We start from the raw sequence: 20753 nt of genomic DNA, 5'->3' as shown, positions 1-20753 counted from the left end.
CGATAACTAGTTACGCACCCTCGAAGAAATAGACGAAGCCACAGTCTACTTGTCTCAGACACCCCGCGTTCTCTGTTCCTCACCCCTGGAGCCCCGACTCCTCCATCGGTGGAGAGTTGCACACACCTGATATACCCTCTCCCGCTCCCCCAGTCGGTCCGCCCTCTTCGAGTTGCCGAACTTGTTTTCTCCCTCCCCTCCCGGACACGTACACCATGGCTCGGCTTTCATCTGCCCTCCGGGCGTCCGTCCTTTACGGCCTCCTCGCCGCGACCGGCGCACCTCTCGCACAAGCTGTCTTACCGACTGCCCAACCAGTCCATCAACGGGCGCCCCACGTGGATCCCTCTGTCTCGGATCCTAACCCGGCCACCATTACTGCCGTATCAAAATGTCATATGCATGGTACAGCGCAGTATGTCACCCCTCCGTCCTCAGCCACGTACTCTTCTGACGCCGGATCCATCTTGTAGATACTGCCAAGCAGGTACTTCTGAGTTTAGGATATCGGGCGACGTCACCGCCTCGTCCTACACTGAATGCCACAACCATGGCGCCGACATGTAGCTCTCACTCCATTCCCCTCACTAGTGTTCGTTGACCAACATCGCCAGGTATTGCATGGCCCCTGCCGGCGAGGTACAAGTCGTTGCCGCACAAACCGACGGCCCAACGCCAACTCAGGCCTCCGTGACGAGCTTCACTGCCATCACTGACTGTCATCCGCATAGTACTTTACTGTGAGTAATCATCACCTCTCTGCCGTTTCTTACCCATCCTAACCCCCTGTAGCTACTGTATGGTTGGCACAGTTGAGTACGAGGTGCACACCACCATAACGGTTACCCAAGATATCCCACCCGCTTTCACGGGTTGCCACAGCCACGGACCCGACACGTAAGTGATGATATGTGCCACCCAGCCGCACCAAAACCCTGACATGATCTAGCTTCTGCATTGGCCCCAACGGGGACGAGGTGGAAGTCCATACCGCCGGACAGGAGGACGAAGGCGAGAACCACGAGGGTGGACCCTTGGGACAGGACTGTCACTTTCATGCCGGTTTCGAGTAAGCACCCACACACCCAGTGCTCTACACCATGGGATGCTAACCGGCGCAGGCACTGCCCTGGCGCTGAAAACACCTGTGAGCGCGTCGACAGAGACTACAACATCAATCTTCGCGTCGGCCTGCTATTCGCCATGCTCGCCACCAGCGCCATTGGTGTCTTCAGCCCGATCCTCGTGGCTTCCTATGTCTCGCCGAGCCACCCCGTCTTCACCATCCTCCGGCAATTCGGTACTGGCGTCATCATCTCGACCGCTTTTGTTCATGTGAGTCATTGGTAGCCCCGGTCAACGTCGACAAATACTAACGCAAAGTCCTAGCTCTACACACATGCCACCCTCATGTTCACAAACGAGTGCCTCGGCGAGCTCGCGTACGAGGCCACCTCGTCCGCCATTCTCATGGCTGGTATCTTCCTCTCCTTCCTAGTCGAGTACTGCGGGAGCCGCCTCGTCCAGTGGCACGAGGCCAAAGCCAAGTCAAGCATTGTCGAGTCGGCCGGACACGGCCATGCCGCCCCCGCTGCCCGTACCGACATGGTCAACATCGCCGTCCTGGAGGCAGGCGTCATCTTCCACTCCCTCCGTAAGCTTCCTTCAAACCGCCCCTTATCAACCGCAACCAGCCCAGCTAACAACCCTCAGTCATCGGCCTCACCCTGGTCGTCGCCGGCGACAGCTTCTTCCTCACCCTCTTCGCCGTAATCGTCTTCCACCAGATGTTCGAAGGCCTCGCCCTCGGCACGCGCATCGCCGCGCTCGGCCGCCCCTCCCCAACCTCCGCCCCGGCCACCGGCCACGGCCACTGCCACGGCCCCACCCCCGCCGCAGCGCCCATTACGGAAGAGCCCAAGACGGCGCGCGCGGCGACGGACACCTCCAGCAGCAGCACGCACACGGCCGTCCCCAGCCTGGACGGCCCTCCCGCCTCCCCCGCACCAACGCCCGTCTCGATGCGCAAGAAGCTGCTGCTCGCGCTCGCCTTCGCGCTGGTGACCCCCCTGGGCATGGGCATCGGCATCGGCGTGCTGCAGAACTTCAACGGCAACGACCCGTCGACCATCATCGCGATCGGCACGCTGGACGCCTTCTCGGCGGGTATCCTCGTGTGGGTGGGTGTTGTGGAGATGTGGGCGCACGACTGGATGCTGGGCGGGGAGATGACGCGCGCTGGGCCGGTCAGGACGGTGATGGGGCTGGTGGCGTTGGTGGTGGGTATGGCGGTGATGAGTTTGTTGGGGAAGTGGGCTTGAGGGTTGTTTGGGTGGGTTTATGATGAGGGGGGTGGTTGTTAAAAATGTGGTTTCCAATGGGGTCGGGTGCGGAGTTGGTGTGTTTACATTGGGGGTGTTTGGCGTTGGGGTGGAATATTGGGATATTTCATACCCATCTGGTTTATGCTCATAAGTACATTGCAACATCTCCCCCAAGTAAAGGGCGGAATACCAAAAACAATCAAATGCACATCATCAAAACTGTGACCCTATCATTTGTTGATCGCTGTCTGTGAACCCGCCAGAGCGATTTGATAGGCGTGGCGCGCTGCAGTGAGGCCGACAGCGAAAGGGACCCCATCATTGTAGCACCCAGACAACCGCGTCGTTTCGGGCCCCCTTCCACCATCCATCCCATCCACGTCAATTCCAGGCGCGGAGAGACGGCGACGACAAGCGATGGTGGCCTCAAAAATCACCCATGATTACTACGCCGTCCTCGGCATCACACAAACTGGGGATGAAGCCGTGATCAGGGCCAGCTACAAACGCCTGGCCAAGCTGCGGCACCCCGACAAGAACCTCGCCAACCCGAATGCGACTGCCGAATTCCAGTTGGTATGCTCCCGAACATCCAGTCCATACTCTCCGTATAATGCTGACATATGTGCCCTCGCCCGCAGCTAAACGCCGCCTACTCGACGCTAATAGACACGACCAAGCGGCGAGACTACGACACCTTCCACTACCCCTTGGTCCGATCGAAACAACCTCCCAAACCACCACCACCAACCAACCCACCCCCCAAACCACCCAACCCTACCACCCCCAACCCCCCCTCCCCCGACGACAAAACCCGCCAATACACCCTCCGCCTCGCCCAGCTCGACGCGACCCTCAAAACGCTCCAAACCCGCCAAACCACCCTCACCACCCCCCTCACAACCGCAACAACAGCCCTCAACAAAGTCCTCGCCTCCCTCGCCAACCTCGACGCCCAAGCCGCCCAAGACGAAGCCGAAGCCGCCGCCGCCGCCACCCCCACCCCAACCCCCCCCTCAACCTCAACCTCCTGGCTCCCCTTCAGCTACCTCTTCGGCAGCAGCAAACCCGCACCCCCACCGCCCCCACCCCCCCAAACACCCGAACAGATCCTCCAAGCCGAAGCGCGCGCCCGAAGGGCAGTCGAGCGCCGGACAGGGCGGATCGTGCTGGAAGCGACACAGGCGCGGCAGGAGGCGGTGGTGGCGGGGTTGCGGGAGCGGGCGGCGGGGGTGGAGCGGGAGATGGGCGAGCTCAGGCGGGCGCGGGCGGAGGTGGTGAGGTTGAGGGCGGCGGCGGAGGTGGTGGAGAGAGTGGAGCGGGAGAGGAGGGAGAGGGAAAAGAAGGAGAGGGAGGGGAGGGAGAGGGAGAGGGTGGAGAGGGAGAGGAAAGAGAGGGAGAGGAGGGAGAAGGAAAAGAAAGAGAGGGAGGAAAGGCAGCGGAGGATGTGGGAGGAGGGGGAGAGGAGGGCGAGGGAGGAGAGGGAGGAGGCGGAGCGGAGGATGAGGGAGGAGAGGGAGGAACGGGAGTGGTGGGAAAGACAACGGAAGATGAACGAAGAGTGGGAGCGGGTAGAGAGGGAGAAGAGGGAAGAGAGGGAGAGGCAGGCGAGGGAGAGACAGACGAGTGAGAAGCAGGCAAGGGAGAGGCAGGCGAGGGAGAGGCAGGTAAGGGAGAGGCAGGCGAGGGAGAAGGTAAAGAGGGAGAGAGAGGAGAGGGAGCGGAAGGTAAGGGAGGAGCGCGAAGAACGGGAGAGGCGGGAAAGACAACGGAAGATGCAAGAGGAACAGGAACGAAAGGAGAGGGAGGAGAGGGAGAGGAGGGAGAGGGAGGAGCGCGAGGAACGGGAGGAACGGGAAAGACAACGGAAGATGCAAGAGGAACGAGAGCGGAAAGCGAGGGAGGAGCGCGAACAGGAGCGGATACGAAAACAAAACCTGAAGCTGGAGAGGGAGAGAATAGAAAGAAAAAAGAAGGAGAAGGCCAAGAAAGAACAACTGGAGCGGGAACGGCAGCGGAAGGCTGCGGAGAAGATAGACGAGGTGCTTCAACGGGTGAGACGCGCGCAGGAGGAGGTTGGTGTTGGTGCGAGGGAGGGGTTGGGGGAGGTCAACGGGGAGAGGAAGCAGGGCAAGGAACCGGACCAAGCGGGGGAGCAGCTCAAGGAGCCGGATCAAGGACGTACGCAGCCTCGGCCGGCCGCAAAGGCTGGCAAGAAAAAAAAGAAGCCGAACCCGTCCGCCCCTGGCAACAAAAAGAGCCCGGGTGCGTCCGCGCCAGGAAACAAACAGGAGGCGGCCTCGCCCGGCCCTGGCACCACGAGCGCCGGCGGATCATGCGAGCACAAGGGATGGTGGGGCCGCCAGCAAGGCAGCCAGCTGTGTTCCCGTTGCCAGCAGTCGACATCGCGATTCGCTTTCCAGTGTCCTGGCTGCCAGATAGTTGCGTGTGCACCATGCCGAGATGCCTTGAAGGCTAAATGAGGATAACTGGGGGGCCAGCCTGCTCGTCTTGGGGATTTGTAATTAACACTCATCAGCAAGGGTGGCGAGAGTGGGCTGTGTAAAACATCACAGTGTTTCTTAGGGTATCTCGAACAAGGCACACTTCGCGGCCACTCGACTTAAAACCAACCCAGCAACATCTTTTTATACAAAATCCGCTCCTGCATAACACAGCTAAAGGCCCGGACCCCAGGTACTCCCCGCCCGTCCCCCGTTTGCCTCAACCTCGTATCTCCCCAGACTCTCCTGCCAAGTCTGCCAGTCAAACCCCTCATCCATATTGGTATCCATGTCCTCGCCCCCCATGCTCGGCAGGCGCAGGATGTCCGGTGAGCCAGTCGTCGGCCAGAGCCAGGGCGGGAGGTTGTCATCATTATTCGGCGTCGCCTGCGCCATCCCCTGTGGCGTTTGCTGCTGATGCTGTGATAGATGCGCGGGTAAGCTCATCGAGGTCGACGTCCTACCCATTGGTTGGAGGTCAGGTACCGGGGTGGTCGGGTCAAAGTTTATCGAGCTGTCAACTTGCGAGGGGTCGCCTGTCTGGTACGGGAAGAAGGCGACGCGGGCGATTTCATCGGGCTGCGCGGAGGCCCAGAGGGGTCCAAAGTCGGTGGGGATGAAGGATGGGTTGGACATGGCGTCGTCGAGGTATTCCATATATTCGGGTTTGGCATAGGCCGCGGTCGCAGCTGGGTGTATGCCCATTGTATTTTGGGGCATGGTCTGACTCCGTGCTTGTGTTTTGGGCACTGGTTCTTGGTGTAGTTGGAGGTCTTCCTGTGATGGTGCGGGCAAGTTCACTAACTTCCGCCACCGCTCGAGGGCAGCAGCGGCTTTCATAGAGGCCGGGATGCCGCCAAAGCTGGTTGGAGGGGTCCTGGACTGGTCTTTGAGGTCTAGTTCTCGCGCTGCCTGTGGGTCGGCCCGCAGGCGGGCAATCTCGGCCTCGCGGTGCTTCTTGACCCTGAGATACAGCTTCCTCAGGGGCATCCACACGGCGTGATGGCTCGTCAGCTTCTCTAGCTCGGCTGGGTTGGGCGACAGGAATGTCAGGTTCAACGCGTTCCAGGCTCTCTCGGCCTTGGGGCCCCACGGACGGTGCGAAACTTCGATTAGGGTGTAAGCCAGCGCGTGCCAATGGCTCCAGGTCTGGAACAACCAGCGCCACTGCTTGCAGCGGGGGTCTGTGTTCAGGATATGGCTGTACTCGAACACGTCGAGCGCGGCGTTGAGCAGGCGTGCCCGGACATCCTCGGAGAGCACATCGTCACCGGGCCCCGGAAATAAAACTGGCTGGTAGATGACGAGGGTCATTTTGGCGACGATGATGCGGGTGACATTGGATGCCACCCAAAACATGGAGTTCGAGCTGTCTTTGTGCAATCGTTGCTCCACCTTGCGCGACGCCTCGGTGAGGAGCGCCTCGCGCTCCTCCAGCGACTTTCCGGCATCGGAGGGGCAAGCGGGGGTCATGCCGGACGAGACAATGTGTAGGCGTCTTGACAGAGAGCAAATCTCGTAGCGGATAAGCGAGAAGGCCATGTCTGTGGTGCCCTCCCTCGGTTTGGGAAGACACTTACTCTCCGGGGAGATGTCAGTATCGTTGATGTTGAGGGGAATCTGTGTGTCGAAGGTCCCCGAGACGATGGTGAGATCCGTCCCCTGATCCTCGGCGGACCGAAGATCCAGCACGCACACGGCCCAGAAAAGGCGCCGGCGCATCTCGATCTGGAAGGGCGTCAGATTCGGAAAGTGAGTCCCGTCGCGGTGGAGGCCCAGGGCCTGGCTGAGGCGGATGAGCAGGGCGGTGAGGGTCCAGGCGAATCTGGTGTCGTCGTGCCGGCGGACGAAAACAAGGAAGAGCATAAAGGCCTGGATGACGGTGAAGTCGGGTTTGGTAAGGAATTCGGCCCTAGCCAGGGCCTGTTCCACGGCGAAGCGGTATTTCTGAATCAGGGCGATTTTCTCGGTACCAAAATTGAGTTTGACCTGCAGGTGTTAGGAGAAGCACGATGGTTTGGGGTACATGTACACACCTCCTCCTCGTCCAGCGAGGTGATCGAGGCATAATAGATAGAGAACATCAATGCTTCCATCGACGGTGTGAGTCCGTCCAGGTTGTATCGGAGCTCCTTGATTACTTTACTCATGCTGGGGACATGGATGACCTTGAGTATGGGGTCGACATTCTCTTGGTAGACCTGCCAGATAAAGGGGATCTGGGACGGTAGGGGATGGAGGGGCCTCAGCTCGACGTCGGCCGAGCGGTATCCGAGAATGAAGGACTGGTGCTCAATTAAGCTTTTATCGTGGCTGATCGATTCGGGGGTGGCTTCCACGTCAGATTCGATGGATTCCTCGTCGGTGAGATCTTGCGACGCCTTGCGCAGTTCGTCCAGCTATAGTACGTTAATCCTTAGTGTCCCCAGCTTCGTAAAGGAGAGAAGGCCTACCTCGTCGTTTATCGACGACCACAATGAGCTGCTGACATATCGTGTCACGCCCCTCTCGTTCAACACTAGCCGGCCAAACTTCTTGTGTACATCAGGAGAAGCTTTGCCGACCGAGTCCGTTTCGGAGATGGACGCGGACGTCGGCCTAGCCTGGAGCCGCGCGCTGGGGAAACCTGGCGAGTCATGGTTCACGGTTCCATTGCCGCTGCCGCTGCCGCTCGTCACGCCGGGCCCGGACCCGGGCCCGAAACGCCCTCCCAGGGTATGTTCATCCTTTTGGTACGCAGCCCCGGCCTCCGGCGAGTTTCCCGCACTGTAAGGCTGGCGTACCGACTCGACCTCGATCTGGCCGCTGAGGTCTTCGACGATGCCTTCCAGCTTCCGCAACCGCTTCATCAACTCCAGCTCGCGCTCGCTCGACGGCTGTTTTGCCGGCGCATTGGGGTCCTTGGGGCGGACGCGTCGTGGTGCCCGGCCCGGGGCCGGGAAGATGCAGGGGATCTGGCCGCGGCGGCAGTTGGAGCATGGCATGTGTTTGTCGCATCGAACCTAGGCTAGGCAGTTAGTTGGGAGCGCTCCGTAGTGGCACAAAGGGCAGCGCACCTTCCTCCTCCGGCAGGTAACGCAGCTGCGCGGATTGAGGGCGGCCGACGGGGCAGCGGTGGGGGAATAGACAGAAGCACCCGGGGGTGGGTGACGGGCCAAGGCGATGATTTGTTGGGGGTCATAGCCATCGTGGGCGCCCGTGGTTGTGGTAGTGTCGGCGGTTGACCTCGGGGTGTCTTCGGCCGCGGAGAGCTGCACGGTCGAACTTCCTCCCTCGGTCATGGTGGCGACGGCGTATTGTTGGCGGATGGAGGGGCCGGGAACGGGATCCGACGGATTTGGGAATCAGAGCGCTGCTGCTGCTGCTCGATTGGCGGGGTCAGGAGGACACGGCTGCTGCAGCGTGACGAAATGCATATGAGCGTTGTGAATATTCAGACGGCCGCACTGGGATTACGCCTTGTGTTTCAGTGCTAGAAATATGTACGGAGCGGGAGGTGTTAGGAAAGGCGTTTCGCAAGTTGAAGACGGGATTCTTTGTGGATGACCGATTTTGGAGAGTTGATTTGGGAATGAAATGCCTGATGCGAAAAGATGGTGGGGTCACAGGATCGCCAAGCATCCCCCGAATGGCCAATGCCTCTCGCCCGGCTCGGCAGACCTTGATAACCCGCCCGTTATTCCCGGGGTCCAGCCCAAATATCGTTTCCCCCCCGGCGAGCCCGGCCGTGCCCGGTTGACTCTGTACTTGTAGGGAGGGAGATATTCCGTACCCATGTCCCCATGGTACAGGATGAGTCAGGCCGCGGCCTCGGACTCGAACTCAACGTTTAAGTTGGTGTAGTCAGAACCTCGATATCGGGATGCTCCTCGAGAAGGTTGACGATGGGCATAAAAATCTTCCCGGGCTGCCCGTCTTCCTCGGCAATGACGTCCCTCACGTCATCCCAGGACTTCCACTCCCAGCGAGCACATTTATTAGGTTCCAGGACCTGGGTGAAATTAGCGGGGAGAAGACTCGGAAGAAGACAGAATCTGGGACCAGGATGCGCGGCAAAGAGAAACACACCTGCGGGTCTTGAGTGTCGTCAAGCCTTTGACATAGCACAAAGATGGTGATGTAATGTTTCTCCGGACTGAAGATGTCGTTTGTCAAGGTGAGGAGCTTCTCGGCCTTGACGACTAGGCCCGTTTCCTCCAGTGTTTCCCGCTCGGCGCACGCGAAATAACTCTCTCCCATCTCAAGATGGCCTCCCGGAAACTGCCACTGTCCTGTCATGTGTCAGAGTCAAGCAGCCTGGACCGAAACCACGACGTACATACTTACCGTCACCATGAGACCCCTTTCGAATGCCCACGACCATTCGCCCCTGTTTGTCACGCACAATGGCGGCGACCCCCACCCGGACGACCGGTTTTTGTGTTGCCATGGTTGCTCTAGGTATCAGCGGCGTCTGCTAACAACTGTAACTGTATAGTGTCTGTCACGGTCTCTATGATGGGTTGACGCGACTTAAGTGCGGGGAAAATGACTGCTTGCCTCGCCCCTGCACGTATACAAAATTATACTTTCAGGAACTCCCTGACCTGCCTGAAGAAACGTCGACCGGGCCGGAAGGGGCTGTGGAGTTTTCGTGTTTCCGTGCTTTAGCGAGTTTAAGATCCACGAATTGGGAAGGAAGATAGGCCATTAATCCCCTTGGTGTGGTGCGAGAGGGGGCCACAACCACGTGCGAGTCTGCCTCGCGAAATTTTAGTTGCCTGATTGAGCCTTCCCTTTCCAATAATTCCAAGCGCTGTTTGTTTATTACACAACCGGGAGCTTTCTCTGTCTTACGGCCCGCGAGATGGAGCTAAAAGACTGTGATGGAACTCTCTCCCATACTTATCGGCCTCTACCGAAACAACACCCTGTTCCTGGTCCTCGTCTCCTTCCCACCCATCTCCCAGCTGCACCGGAACATACCCCGCCCCTTCCACCCACGTCTTCGTCCGCCTCCGCAAGAGCTTCCTGGCCCCGGGATCCGCCGCCGCCGCCGCGACGCGCCCGACGCTCGTATCGTTGACCATCTCCTCCAGGTGCGCGAATAGGCGCCGGTGCACAACCCCGGCCAGCAGCCCGCCGAACAGCAGCGCGACCCACGCCGCGAGCACCACCGCGGCGGGAGCGGCGTACCGTGGGTCGTAGGTGATTCGGCGTGCGTAGATGGTGGCTCTCGTCGTCGGGGGATCGTCGCCTGCCTTGGATGGGCCCGGGGCCACCCGCGAGTTGGTGCCCACGGTGGCGCTGGCCATCATGCCGGTCCATAATCGGCCAAGGCACATGGAGTGAGGGCGAAAAACGCCAGATGCAGAGGAGTGATCACCAACACGAAGGCAGTCCGGGCAACGATCAAACCCTCAATGGCTGCATGAGGACTCGGATGACGACCATCGTTTAAAATACCCTAGACCAAACATGAACGGGAGAATGTTAATTCAAATGTAAACTCTTTGACAAACGCTATATCGCTAATGTCAACACCTTCACTCCTCTTCCTTGGGGACTTGGTCATAAACTTCATCACCAGTGCGTTCATTCCCTGTGTTAAACACGCTCCTGGTTAGTGGTCTTATAGCACCTCTGACACCTAATTCAACTCACATTGTCTGATCTTATTAGTGATCGGTCCTCTAGCAGGAGCCCATGTCATCTCCAGTGGTTGCCCCGGCTGTGGCTTTTTGAAGTTCACCTCGATGGCACTAAGCGGATTCGGAGGCGCCGTCACCCCCGCCGCTTCCCCTGCTTCGACAGCAGCCGTCCACATAGACGTCGTGTAAGCGATGAACTCCCGCCTGCCGACGGCAACGTAATTGAGTTCTCGAAGCTCAGCTTTGTTGTCAAAGACAGCCTTGGTGACTATCTTTCCAAGGAAATGCCAAAACGGCCCCGGGTAGTCCCAGTCGTATTTGTAGCCGACGTACCGAAAGATTTCGGTTTGTCGGGAAATCGTCACCCTCCCATGGTCAGCGTCGAACCGAACAATTCGCGCCGGGGACTGTAACTTACTGTATCACGACATGGGTAATACCACTTATGTCAAAGTCGTTGAAACGCCCCCCTGTCGTAGCTTGGACCTCTGGAACTGGAGCATCAATGGCGTCATCTGGCGGCACTCCCAATTGTATATTGCGTAGTGAAGGGTCGTCATCTTGGGTCTCCGAAGAGCGTGCGGCATCCGGGTCTACGACGGAGGCATCCATTCTCGCCGCCAGTGCCCACAGCAGTGGTTACAAAAATCAAAAATGTAAGCTGTAAGAGGGGAGGGGGAACAGGTCAAAGATCCCCGTTATAAAATCGGTTACAAAATCCCAGGTTCTGGTGGAGCAGAAAGTATTTGAGGTGGCTTCGCCCCGGCTCCTCGTTGTTAGAAGAGTTGAGAGGATGGATATATGGTCCTGCGAATCATGCCGCCGCCACCACTTCAGGAGGCCGTGGGGCTTGGCGGTGTGGTGAGGTTTCGCTGTTTCGGCTCAACCCAGCTGAGGTTGTGAAGGGTCGGTGTCACGTGGTTCAAAACCGGTAGTTAATGCCGACTGTTCCTTGTTGCTGTTGGTTCTAGAGGAACCTGGGCAGCAAGCCTCAGTACCGCCATGAACCCAGCCATGGTTACTGCCGCCGACCTATGGGCCATGGCCTGGGGTGGACTGAACCCAAGGTATAACTACGACTCACGAGCCATTGGAGTTCCAGGCCATGTGTAACCACATACAAAACTATTATTTGGCCTGTGGACACTGGTGGTCAGACGGCTGGCGGTAGTGTACAACTGCAGCCGCCACAGGCCCGGTTGCCAAATGTGTCCGTCGGACATGGGGCATCGAACGTACGAGAGATCCAAGGGGGGGCTACTGTGAACGTTGCCTCTATCCGTCACCGTCGGACTCGGAGTAATCAAAGTTGAATGGCTTCAAGTTGTAACGGGCGTCACGGGGATCTCTTTGGGATGGATCGCGGGCACATCTTGTCATTGCGAATTTCGAGTTTGCCTTTTGTTGTTAGTTCCTTGACGCAACCAGTCTACAGAAGCTATAATAATACTCGGGATAGTTGGGAGAGCATGACGCTTCAAATCGAAGAGGTACTCCACGGAGATGATCGATATCACAGAGAGGTTCTAATCGAGTGTCTTGTGCGTGTCCTCTTGTTAAAACCCGATCACCTCCTAGGTGGCCAGTCATACTAACAAACGCAGAATCCAGATTCAGTCTAAATGGTAAACACCGGGTATCAACCCCTTTCCAACCAGCCATCCTGGTATTTACATGCATGACCCCCCCGTATCTAGCGATTGTGCCGGCCGTCTGTATCATATGTAGTAGTAGCCCATCCAAAATCATCCCGTCATCCAATGCAAGTCATCAACATCTGTACATACATGTCATGCCGAACCAAACCCCTATTAACAAACCTCACCTCAGCCCGCCCGGCCCCTTTTCCACCACAAACCTCACCGGCTTCCTCGCCTTCCTCGCAGGCGCCCCCTTAGGGGGTATGACCGGCCGCAGCACAGGGCCCGGCCCCAGCGGCCTCATCCCGCCCGCAATCATCTTCTGCAGACCGCCACCAACCCCCCCAAGCCCAATCTTCCCGCCCTGCGCCTGCACCAGCGCCGCCCGCGCGGTGATCGGTCCCCCACCACCACCACCAGGACCAGGCTCAATAACCCACTCCCCCTCCTTCCCGCCCTCCCCGCGCCGCTCATCAAACCCCCACCGAGACACCCCGCCACCCACCAACCACCCCCCCAAGTTCTTACACTGGCTCACATCCACCCACTCCAGCCGCGAGCACCCCTCCAGCACATTCTCGACCCCATTCCCCGTCACGCGCACACAACCCCTCACACTCAACCCGCGCAGCTCATTCAGATGCAGCGCGACGCACCCCAGACTCGCATCACTGACGGCGCTCCCACAAAACGCCATGCGCAGCTCCCTCAGCGCGGGCAAGCCCAGCGCAACGACCTCGGTCGCCGTGTCCGACAGCGCGCAGCAGAAGGACAGGTCGAGGTGGGTGAGCGCCTTGGCGGCGCCGACGAGGGCGACGACGCTGTTGTCCGACAGGTAGGTGCAGTCGGCGAGGCAGAGGTGGGTGAGGCGGGCGAAGCGATAGGGCGCCCAGGCCTGGAACCCGGCGTCTGTGACCGACGTGCAGCGGGTTAGGCTGAGGGATTGGAGTCGGGAGGAGGCGTGCGCCGCGAGGTGGGCCATGGAGCGGTCGGTGACGTGCTTGCAGTAGGAGAGGTTGAGGCGGCGGAGTTGCGGGCAGCCGATGACGGTGCCCGGGGGAGGTGGCGTCGGTTGGGCGGCGGGCGGGCCCGGTTGGGTGCGCTGGCCGCGGCGGGGTTTGGCGCCGGACGGGGCGATGACGACGTTTTTGTTGGCGCCGCCGTCGCGGGAGGGGGGCGGGTTGGGCACGACCCAGCCGACTACCCTCGCGAGCAGGTTGTCGCCGACTTTGCGGCAGTTGCTCCAGTCGATCTCCTCGAGGCCCTTGGCGCACTCGCTCATCTCGAGGATCTGGGAGGCTGACACGTCCCAGACGCTGCGCATACGCCAAATCTTGATGTTCTTGCCGCAGGACTTCCACAGCGCCTGAAACCCCTGGTCCGTGATGTGGAAGCAGTTGCTGATGTCCATCTCGATCGCGCGCGTGCCGATGAACGGGGCGAGGATGTTGGTCAGGGACCAGTCATCGACCTGACGGTTGATCCGGCCGAGGTCGACGCGCGTGCAAAGCTCGGGGCTGGTCGTCAGCATCTGGCGCCACTTCTTGCAGACGCTCCTGAGGCGGATCATTTCGAGTAGATCGAGGTGGTTGAAGATGACGATCCAAACGATGTCGGGGAATGTGCCAGTTTCCTTTCCTTTGGCCCCCTCGACCTGCGGAAAGATGCGTGCGCGTTTGGCGGGTAGGGGAGAGTCGTCGAGCGATATGGGGGATAGCAGAGGCGGGGCGGGTGTGACCGGTGGCACCTTGATCCCGCCCACGATGACACTGCAATCCGTCTGCGGAGTCGGCGGAGCGAGAGAATTGCGGCGCCTATTCCGAAGGTTCTCCATGTCGACACTCAAATACGGGTCGGGGTCGGACGGCCGCCGAGTGTCTTCCTCCTCTAGGGGTGGCGAGACCGGTTTCGCCGGGATGCTGAACGTAACCGTGGGGGCCGCTTGTTCCACCGCTCTTGTTTGGTTCCCGTTTGCTTCTACATCCTTCATCTCCACGTCTTCTGGCTGGAAACGCTCCCTGGCGGTCTCCTCCACCTGGGACTTGACCTCGGGCGGACACCTTCTCCACAGTTCGTCGACTACCTCGCCGGGGATTATGAGACATTCGACATCAGAAACAGCCCGCACTGTCGCCGTTCTCCACTGAGAGAGACCCAGGCTCGCCACCTCCCCGAAATACTGCCCCTGCTTCAACCTCGGGCGCGAGTAGGTTGCTCTCGTTGTCCGCCTGAGCGTGGGGCTCTGCGGTTCTTGCACCACCTCCGCCTCGCCGCGGACAATAAAGAAGATGTCGTTACCGGGGGCGCCCTGCCGAATAATGTCGGTAAACGGCGGGTAGGATTTGGGCTGGGCGCTGAGCCCGAGGAAATGCAAAATGTCGACCGGGAGGGTCGCGAATAGGGGAAGCTCCTTGAGCGTTTTGCGGACGTTGACGTAGCCACTCCCGAGTGCACTACCGCCGATTGCCGGGTCTTCAACCACCCCCGGGCTTGGTGACTTGCGTTTTTTGGTGTTCACCACCCCTCCCTCCTTGATGACTCCCACATCTCCCGTGCTGACTTCGCCAGGCGCCGCCTCCCGCGCAAGATTCGCGGCGCTGGTATCTGGAAGTTTGCCAGTCTGCCCTCCCTCTTGCCGCTTTTTTTTGAGAATGGCTAACCTCTCCTGCGCTTCTTGTCTGATTGTCCGCTCCATCTTGGGGAAGTTGGGTAGCTCGGCCTGCAAGTCCTCCTTCTTTAGCACGACCAACAAACATTTGGTCCTCGCAATAATGGTTGCCGTCCTCGGCATATCCATAAGCACACCGATCTCGCCGAAAAAGGCGCCAGGTTTGAGCTCCGCATAAACCGCCTCCCCGTCGCGAGACGTGACAGCAACGACGCCGCGGACCAGCCAGTACATCGCTTTTGCGTCATCTCCCTCGGTAAGTATGTGGTCGTGTGCAGAATGGATCTGAGGGCGCAGGTGAGCGCCAATTGCGGCGAGGAAATCGTCCGGGGCGGACATGAAGAGCGGGAATGATCGGATGCGGTCGACCAAGTCGAGGGGCATGTCCGAGATGGTCGAGGCCGTCAAGGGGGATGGGCGCATAGGTCGTGTCGGGTTTGTCTCGACGTTGAAGGACCGGAGGACAGATGACACGGAGTCACGCGCCTGCTGTCCTGTCTGGGCCCCGGCGCCATATTGTGCGTGATGGTGGGCGAGGGCGCGGTAGGGCGATGCCGCTGGGGGCGTTCGACTGCGTCGCATCACGTCTCGAGCCGGCCGGGAGGATTGCCTCCCAGGTCCCGAAGCGGGCGGTGGATGGCGAAACCGTCTCGAACGTCCGATTGCCCCAATTCAGTCTAGCACCCAGATTGCGGATGACGTCTCGATGTCGCGCTGGCCGGTAGATTGCGGAGAGCCGGCTGGATCGAGATTAGGCGCGAACTCTCTCATGCTATTGCCGCCCCAACCACGGGTTCCCCAAACGGGAACACCAGGAACCGCGGTTGATGCGCTCCCTCCGGCCCCCTGGTCGTCGTTTTGGGGTGAGGGGGGCAATCAACTTTGCGCCGAGAATTGGAGATACGCCGCCGCGCGGGTACGGGAAGAGGACAGAGATACCAACGTCGATCGCGTTCGTTCGTTTTTGTATCGAGGGTTTTTGCCGGCGACCCACCGGACGAGGCGCCTTGGGTGTTAGTCGAATGCAAACGTGATATGATCGTGAAGTGGAACGTTCGAGATAGACGGTGTCTGACGGGAAACTTGGTTAGCCTTCATGCCTCCTGCTGGTCAGAGTTTTCCCCGGCACCTCTTACATGCTGGGACGGGTTGAAACGTCGAGACGCGCGCGTGGCAAGATGGAATTTGGAGATGGTCGAGATGTGGGGTAAGAGGTCGGGATGAATGGTTCGGGAACAATTGCTTGTGGTTTCAGCCGATCAGCCCCGCGAACCGACCAAGCTTGCGAGAGGCAGTATGTACCGGAACCAGGTCTGACCGGAACGATGGCGGTGGAGGTGAGATTGGTCTGAGTAAGGTAAGGCGGCGTTGAAGATGCGTTCCCGGGCTGGGCCGTCTGCGGTCCAGCGGCAGTCCTACAGTCCCGCAATGCTGCAGCACTGCAGTCTCGTGCGACGTCACCACGGATAGGGCTAATGCGCCGTAGGTAACACGGGGTTCAGCGCTTCAGCGGACGGGCGGTGGGAATTGGCGGGCTGAGCATGGCGAAAATAGGGCGACTTCGGAAAGCGGCAGAAAGACAGACGGTTACGTGCTGCTCAGAAAAACACGCCGACTGGTGGTTGCGACGTCTTCTTGTCAACGACTGTGTAAAGGGCCTGAGGGGAGGAACTGCCCGGGCGAGCTCGGCCCCTGAACAGGGTCGCAGGTCGCAGCGCAGTCAAAGCTTCAGCAGTCAAAGCTTTCAGGCCCGGGCCGTTTTGGTCATGGCGATGTAATGATGGAGCCGGATCTGTGGATGTTGCAGGGAGCTGTTTGGTTGCGCGCCTGCGCTCGGCTTTTGAGGGTCCAGAGCCAAGGTCGACTGCGGGGCAACTGAAACACGAAACGACTTGACGACGAGGTACCCACGCACGCCACGGTATCATCACAAAAGACGAGGACAAGGTAAAGAGAGGTACGGGGACCGGCGAAAAAGTCAATCTGCCCGATGGTGCGCTGTTTTTCAAATCGTACCGAGACATCTACGAATAGCTAACGGAGCTGTAACGCTAGTCGGGCACTTGCTTTTCAGATGGCGGTCTGCACTTTCTAGTTAGGAGCGGTCAAAATTCCCAGGGACGCGCCCACACCATCTGCACCTCGAATTAGTGTATGTCGTTCGCTCCACCAGACGGAATCGAGAAAGACACTTGCGAGTTCCAGCGAGCGCTTACTGTGTAGAGGTAGTTGCTGTGTATTTCGGTTCCGTCGCCTCCCAAATCATAATTTGGATGACTCCATCCATCTCTTCGTCGGGTGCAAGTCATGACTTCCATGATTTCCCAGCAACCGATTGCGCGATTGCCAGCCGGACGAAGCCCCTCACACCCGTCAGTTTCAGTCCGGGAGGGGTGAAAATTACCTGGATGAAGGAGAGCGAATCAAATCACAACAGTCATGGGTTCCCCAGAAAATGCACGGACCTGAATCGGGAGCAGTGCCGTGCCGTGAGTGCTTCCAAAATGCTTCCATGGCGGGCCGTGCATTCCTCCTCGGCGCCAGGCTGTCGCTGATCTTCCCCATCCCGGCCAGCTTTTGCCTTGGTACTCGTACACACCACACACACACAGTAATCTGTACAAGTTGTGTCTCTATAAAATCCCAAAACTGGTAGCTTCGAGCACAACGGACCACACCCTTTGGACAACAATGAAAACTGCACAGCAGCCGAGGGCGAAAACGCAAATCCGGGCCCGGCAGTTCACTTTCTTTTGGGGGCTGAGATTCCTGACTTGGCAGAGCTTACGAATACAGGAAGCCCGAGGAAGGGAACCTGCCTTGGGAGGTACGTAAGATACGAATAGACACATCGCAGCCGATTGCGCGCTTTTTGGGTTTGGCAAATAAATAGCACGGCTTTTGAGAGTCAACACAACCGGCTTCCTAACCTTCTTCTACATATTATCCGGTAATCGTCTTCGCACATTTGCTGCTGTGATAAGATGGAACTGCCCAACTGGCTCAGCATGTCCGTTTGCCCCACCCTTTCGGTTTCAGTCCAACTAACAGGCACAGTGTGCTCCTCCTCCTGAGCTTCACCTCCTTCCTCCCCCAGCTCTGGCTGCTCTGGGTCCGGAAAGACAGTTCTGGCCTGTCGCTCTTCTACGTGCTGTGGAATCTCATTGTTGCAACCGAGCTCTTTACTTTATCCTTCCTTCTCGTGGTTAACTACGGAGATCCCGGCGGACCCGTCGACATCTTCGTTCACTACCCGCTAAGTGTCGGCGACCGCATCAACTTGGCCCAGTTTACCGTGGTCTGGGTCCTCTGGGTCGTCATGTATGCGGATGACCTATTCTCGCGTGTGTTTGGACAACCTCCTTTTTCTAACCGCACGGCCAACCCAGTTTCGCTACATGCCTCGCGTGGCGTTCCAACACCGACCATGGCCGCCGCAAGGCCGTATCAGCCATTTATGTTTTGTTCCTACTAATATCAGTCATTCCTGTATTCGTCGATGCTCTCAGGGAGCACTCGACCGACCGGAACCACACTTGGGTTCTCGCACTCTTCGGCGGTCTTCACGTCCTGTTCATCAATCCCATCGTGAACTTCCTCGGCATTGCTGCCCTGTTCGCCCAAGCCCGCATCCTTATGGGGCGGACGCCCGGCTCAGGACTCGGCGCGCTTAGTCTGGTGGGCCTTGCCACACAAGGGGCCACTTTCGCCCTGCTCGCTCCTCTATGGTTATGGCGGTTGTGGTTTTCGTGGAATCAGATTCCAAATCAGGGATGGCTACATTGGCAGGTGTTGGGGCAGTGGTTCCGTATGGTTGGTTTCGTGGCTGTTGATTACGCTGTTTTTGCGGGTGCGCAATCCGTCTTGTTGTTTATAGCAGTGCGACGCGAGCTTCACAACTCTGGTGCGTCTGCTGGTGAGACGGCGCCATTGTTGGGGAACTGAACAACTTGGAAGTTTATCAATAGGATCAAATGAGAATATGCTTGGACTCTCCTGGATTCCACCATGTTAAACTTCACCGCTTCCGAATGTGTCACGACCAACTTCGGCCAGCCCATTATCGCGTGGATTTGTGGCCCTCTCCGAAATCACAGTCGGGGCGAAAAGGGCTGGTTTTTACTCCGAGGTGACGGTTGTTAGCTTGGGACACTTGAACACTTCCAGGTTGAGCCCGGCCGTTTTGCCGATGGGGTGACAGGTTACACACAACAACCCTCCGAGTCTTCAGCTCGGTATGCAACAAAGCATTGCTAAATGGGCGTCGAATTTTAGTGCTCGCGTTTGAAATGCTGAACGCCGAAATGCGACTGCGCCACGTTGGCTGGGCTTAACGAGGGCAAGGCTCAAATCCTTGACTCGGACGAAGATGAGTTGGATGGTTCGAATGTTTGCAGTTCAGAAACAGGATCATCAGTCGGACTTCGGGGGAAAGACCTCCTAAAGCCGGGATAGGGTTAGGGTTACCATGACCCCTCGCAGCCGTTGGAAGCTTCCGGAAAAGCCCGGCCCAATCCTGTCCGTCAGCTTAGCAAACGCCACCACAGCGAAACGTCATTCCGAACCGAGCGACTCCTCCACATCAAAACCTCGAATCACGCCCAGGATCGATACATTTGTTCCTGCATTCGCCAAACTCACCATAACCCATCGAGAGCAAATCACAATGTTCACCATCACGGTCCGCGCAGGCCCTGGGCGCCTCGCCATGAAGGCGCCGCAGCTTGCTCGCGCATTCCACCAGTCCGCACCGAAGAACAGCTTTTTCACCTCGAGGACAGCGGCGCTCGCTCTGCGCTCCAACACCAAGTCCTCCAGCAACATCCTCACCAAGCTGCAAGGTGCCTCTCGCGGCTACAGGACACAATATGAGACCTACGTCGACCCAGCGACCCGCCGCAAGGAGCTCTTCCGCAAGCTCATGATCGGCGGCGCCATTTTCGGCGGCACTCTGGTCACCGTCAACGCCATGTTCAACCGCGAAACGAGAGACGATGGCGGCATGCCGCCGTTCGAGCGGTCGTACCTCAACCGCACATTTATGCACACGGGTCTCGGCATCGGCATCATCGGCATGTCGGCCTACCAGATGATCCAGAGCGGTTTCGTCTATCGCATCATGGTCACCAACCCGTGGGTGGTCGGCATCGGTGGCATTGCGCTCAGCATCGGCAGCATGATGGCTACGCGCGCAATTGACCCGGACAAGTGAGTCACCCTGGCTATCTGGCAGAAACAAAAACGCTGAACTAACGTATTGCAGCTACCTCCCCAAGTACGCCTGCTGGGCTGTCTTCAACGCCACCCAGGCGGCCCTGATCGCGCCCCTCATGACGATGGCGCCGCCCGCCCTCCTCGCCCGCGCCGGCCTGTACACCCTCGCCATGATGGGCAGCATCTCGATCGTGGGGGCGACCGCCAAGCAGGACAAGTACATGTACATTGGCGGCCCGCTCCTCGCCGGCGCGGCCATCGTGGCGGTGTCGGGCTTCGCGCCGCTGGTCCTCCCCGCGACGGCCGTGCGCACGCTCGCCTTCACCGAGAACCTCTGGCTGTACGGTGGCCTGGCCGTGTTCGGCGGGTTCACGCTGTACGACGTGCAGAAGGTGCTCTACCACGCGCGCGCGGCGCAGCGCGGCGTCATCAAGGAGGACCCCGTCAACGAGAGCATCAGCCTCGAGCTCGACTTCCTCAACATCTTTGTGCGCATGGTGCAGATCCTGATGATGCAGCAGCGGAGGAAGTAAGCGGGACGCTGGGATACCTCGGACGGGAGTGAATCATTGGCTTGGCGGTTCGGGATAAGCAAGCGAATCCTTCTCTCTACTCGGTGTTTTTTCTATGTTTTGTGGATGATACCGCGCACTGGTTCAGGAGCGTTGGTATTTCCACTCATGTATCAGGTAGTCATTTGACGTAGCCAGCAAAAACATGTGAAAGAAAAAAAAGAAAAAAAAACTGTCAACTTCTCCACCTAACCAACGCCC

General features: G+C 58.7%; 8 protein-coding genes across 8 annotated transcripts; 4 read left to right on the top strand and 4 right to left on the bottom strand.

The window, feature by feature from the left end:
• The first annotated feature begins 42 nt into the window (after nucleotides 1-42).
• Nucleotides 43-2546, top strand: B0H64DRAFT_1743 (uncharacterized protein). The gene is made up of 8 exons (XM_062798818.1): nucleotides 43-415; nucleotides 474-563; nucleotides 615-740; nucleotides 793-897; nucleotides 950-1069; nucleotides 1122-1335; nucleotides 1390-1654; nucleotides 1714-2546. Exons 1-8 carry the CDS (start codon nucleotides 216-218, stop codon nucleotides 2319-2321), a joined length of 1728 nt encoding a protein of 575 aa, XP_062663349.1. The 5' UTR covers nucleotides 43-215; the 3' UTR covers nucleotides 2322-2546.
• On the top strand, nucleotides 2513-3086 carry B0H64DRAFT_379261 (uncharacterized protein). The gene has a single exon (XM_062802640.1). It carries the CDS (start codon nucleotides 2742-2744, stop codon nucleotides 2967-2969), a length of 228 nt encoding a protein of 75 aa, XP_062663348.1. The 5' UTR covers nucleotides 2513-2741; the 3' UTR covers nucleotides 2970-3086.
• A 1818-nt stretch (nucleotides 3087-4904) lies between these two features.
• B0H64DRAFT_1691 (fungal-specific transcription factor domain-containing protein) lies at nucleotides 4905-8269 on the bottom strand. The gene is made up of 4 exons (XM_062798732.1): nucleotides 7885-8269; nucleotides 7282-7830; nucleotides 6865-7227; nucleotides 4905-6817 (listed from the first exon to the last, which is right to left on the bottom strand). Exons 1-4 carry the CDS (start codon nucleotides 8107-8109, stop codon nucleotides 5003-5005), a joined length of 2952 nt encoding a protein of 983 aa, XP_062663347.1. The 5' UTR covers nucleotides 8110-8269; the 3' UTR covers nucleotides 4905-5002.
• A 103-nt stretch (nucleotides 8270-8372) lies between these two features.
• B0H64DRAFT_379258 (NUDIX hydrolase domain-like protein) lies at nucleotides 8373-9604 on the bottom strand. The gene is made up of 3 exons (XM_062802639.1): nucleotides 9155-9604; nucleotides 8897-9099; nucleotides 8373-8819 (listed from the first exon to the last, which is right to left on the bottom strand). Exons 1-3 carry the CDS (start codon nucleotides 9255-9257, stop codon nucleotides 8658-8660), a joined length of 468 nt encoding a protein of 155 aa, XP_062663346.1. The 5' UTR covers nucleotides 9258-9604; the 3' UTR covers nucleotides 8373-8657.
• Nucleotides 9605-10285, bottom strand: B0H64DRAFT_379256 (uncharacterized protein). Its single transcript, XM_062802638.1, has one exon. The coding sequence runs from the start codon at nucleotides 10150-10152 to the stop codon at nucleotides 9661-9663; it is 492 nt and encodes a 163-aa protein (XP_062663345.1). The 5' UTR covers nucleotides 10153-10285; the 3' UTR covers nucleotides 9605-9660.
• Nucleotides 10286-10353: 68 nt separating this feature from the next.
• On the bottom strand, nucleotides 10354-15348 carry B0H64DRAFT_414065 (uncharacterized protein; the record flags this gene model as incomplete). Its single annotated transcript, XM_062805011.1, has 6 exons — nucleotides 10354-10385; nucleotides 10423-10426; nucleotides 10560-10662; nucleotides 10877-11071; nucleotides 12317-12675; nucleotides 12775-15348. 6 exons carry the CDS (start codon nucleotides 15346-15348, stop codon nucleotides 10354-10356), a joined length of 3267 nt encoding a protein of 1088 aa, XP_062663344.1.
• Nucleotides 15349-17340: 1992 nt separating this feature from the next.
• Nucleotides 17341-19160, top strand: B0H64DRAFT_379247 (uncharacterized protein). Its single transcript, XM_062802637.1, has 3 exons — nucleotides 17341-17776; nucleotides 17824-18087; nucleotides 18156-19160. The coding sequence occupies exons 1-3, from the start codon at nucleotides 17751-17753 to the stop codon at nucleotides 18709-18711; spliced, it is 846 nt and encodes a 281-aa protein (XP_062663343.1). The 5' UTR covers nucleotides 17341-17750; the 3' UTR covers nucleotides 18712-19160.
• Nucleotides 19161-19432: 272 nt separating this feature from the next.
• Nucleotides 19433-20513, top strand: B0H64DRAFT_315715 (inhibitor of apoptosis-promoting Bax1-domain-containing protein; the record flags this gene model as incomplete). The annotated part of the gene is made up of 2 exons (XM_062800253.1): nucleotides 19433-19974; nucleotides 20030-20513. The coding sequence occupies 2 exons, from the start codon at nucleotides 19433-19435 to the stop codon at nucleotides 20511-20513; spliced, it is 1026 nt and encodes a 341-aa protein (XP_062663342.1).
• Between the last annotated feature and the right edge of the window lie 240 nt (nucleotides 20514-20753).

Source organism: Chaetomium fimeti (assembly GCF_033439085.1).
Source record: "Chaetomium fimeti strain CBS 168.71 chromosome Unknown B0H64scaffold_1, whole genome shotgun sequence".
Lineage (NCBI taxonomy): Eukaryota > Fungi > Ascomycota > Sordariomycetes > Sordariales > Chaetomiaceae > Chaetomium > Chaetomium fimeti.
Note: the sequence above shows the minus strand (reverse complement) of the source record. Positions and strands in the feature narration are given on the sequence as shown.

What these genes read in the sequence shown, in the direction of transcription:
- B0H64DRAFT_1743 (XM_062798818.1), top strand. Translation starts at nt 216, where the DNA reads ATGGCTCGGCTTTCATCTGCCCTCCGGGCGTCCGTCCTTTACGGCCTC. An exon ending in CACAGCCACGGACCCGACAC is followed by an intron (nt 898 to 949) that starts GTAAGTGATGAT and finishes GACATGATCTAG; the next exon opens with CTTCTGCATTGGCCCCAACG. An exon ending in CACTTTCATGCCGGTTTCGA is followed by an intron (nt 1,070 to 1,121) that starts GTAAGCACCCAC and finishes TAACCGGCGCAG; the next exon opens with GCACTGCCCTGGCGCTGAAA.
- B0H64DRAFT_379261 (XM_062802640.1), top strand. Translation starts at nt 2,742, where the DNA reads ATGGTGGCCTCAAAAATCACCCATGATTACTACGCCGTCCTCGGCATC.
- B0H64DRAFT_1691 (XM_062798732.1), bottom strand. Translation starts at nt 8,109, where the DNA reads ATGACCGAGGGAGGAAGTTCGACCGTGCAGCTCTCCGCGGCCGAAGAC. An exon ending in TTACCTGCCGGAGGAGGAAG is followed by an intron (nt 7,831 to 7,884) that starts GTGCGCTGCCCT and finishes TGCCTAGCCTAG; the next exon opens with GTTCGATGCGACAAACACAT. An exon ending in GGTCGTCGATAAACGACGAG is followed by an intron (nt 7,228 to 7,281) that starts GTAGGCCTTCTC and finishes AACGTACTATAG; the next exon opens with CTGGACGAACTGCGCAAGGC.
- B0H64DRAFT_379258 (XM_062802639.1), bottom strand. Translation starts at nt 9,257, where the DNA reads ATGGCAACACAAAAACCGGTCGTCCGGGTGGGGGTCGCCGCCATTGTG. An exon ending in AAAGGGGTCTCATGGTGACG is followed by an intron (nt 9,100 to 9,154) that starts GTAAGTATGTAC and finishes GACACATGACAG; the next exon opens with GACAGTGGCAGTTTCCGGGA. An exon ending in ACGACACTCAAGACCCGCAG is followed by an intron (nt 8,820 to 8,896) that starts GTGTGTTTCTCT and finishes AATTTCACCCAG; the next exon opens with GTCCTGGAACCTAATAAATG.
- B0H64DRAFT_379256 (XM_062802638.1), bottom strand. Translation starts at nt 10,152, where the DNA reads ATGTGCCTTGGCCGATTATGGACCGGCATGATGGCCAGCGCCACCGTG.
- B0H64DRAFT_379247 (XM_062802637.1), top strand. Translation starts at nt 17,751, where the DNA reads ATGGAACTGCCCAACTGGCTCAGCAT. An exon ending in CTGCCCAACTGGCTCAGCAT is followed by an intron (nt 17,777 to 17,823) that starts GTCCGTTTGCCC and finishes TAACAGGCACAG; the next exon opens with TGTGCTCCTCCTCCTGAGCT. An exon ending in TGGGTCCTCTGGGTCGTCAT is followed by an intron (nt 18,088 to 18,155) that starts GTATGCGGATGA and finishes CGGCCAACCCAG; the next exon opens with TTTCGCTACATGCCTCGCGT.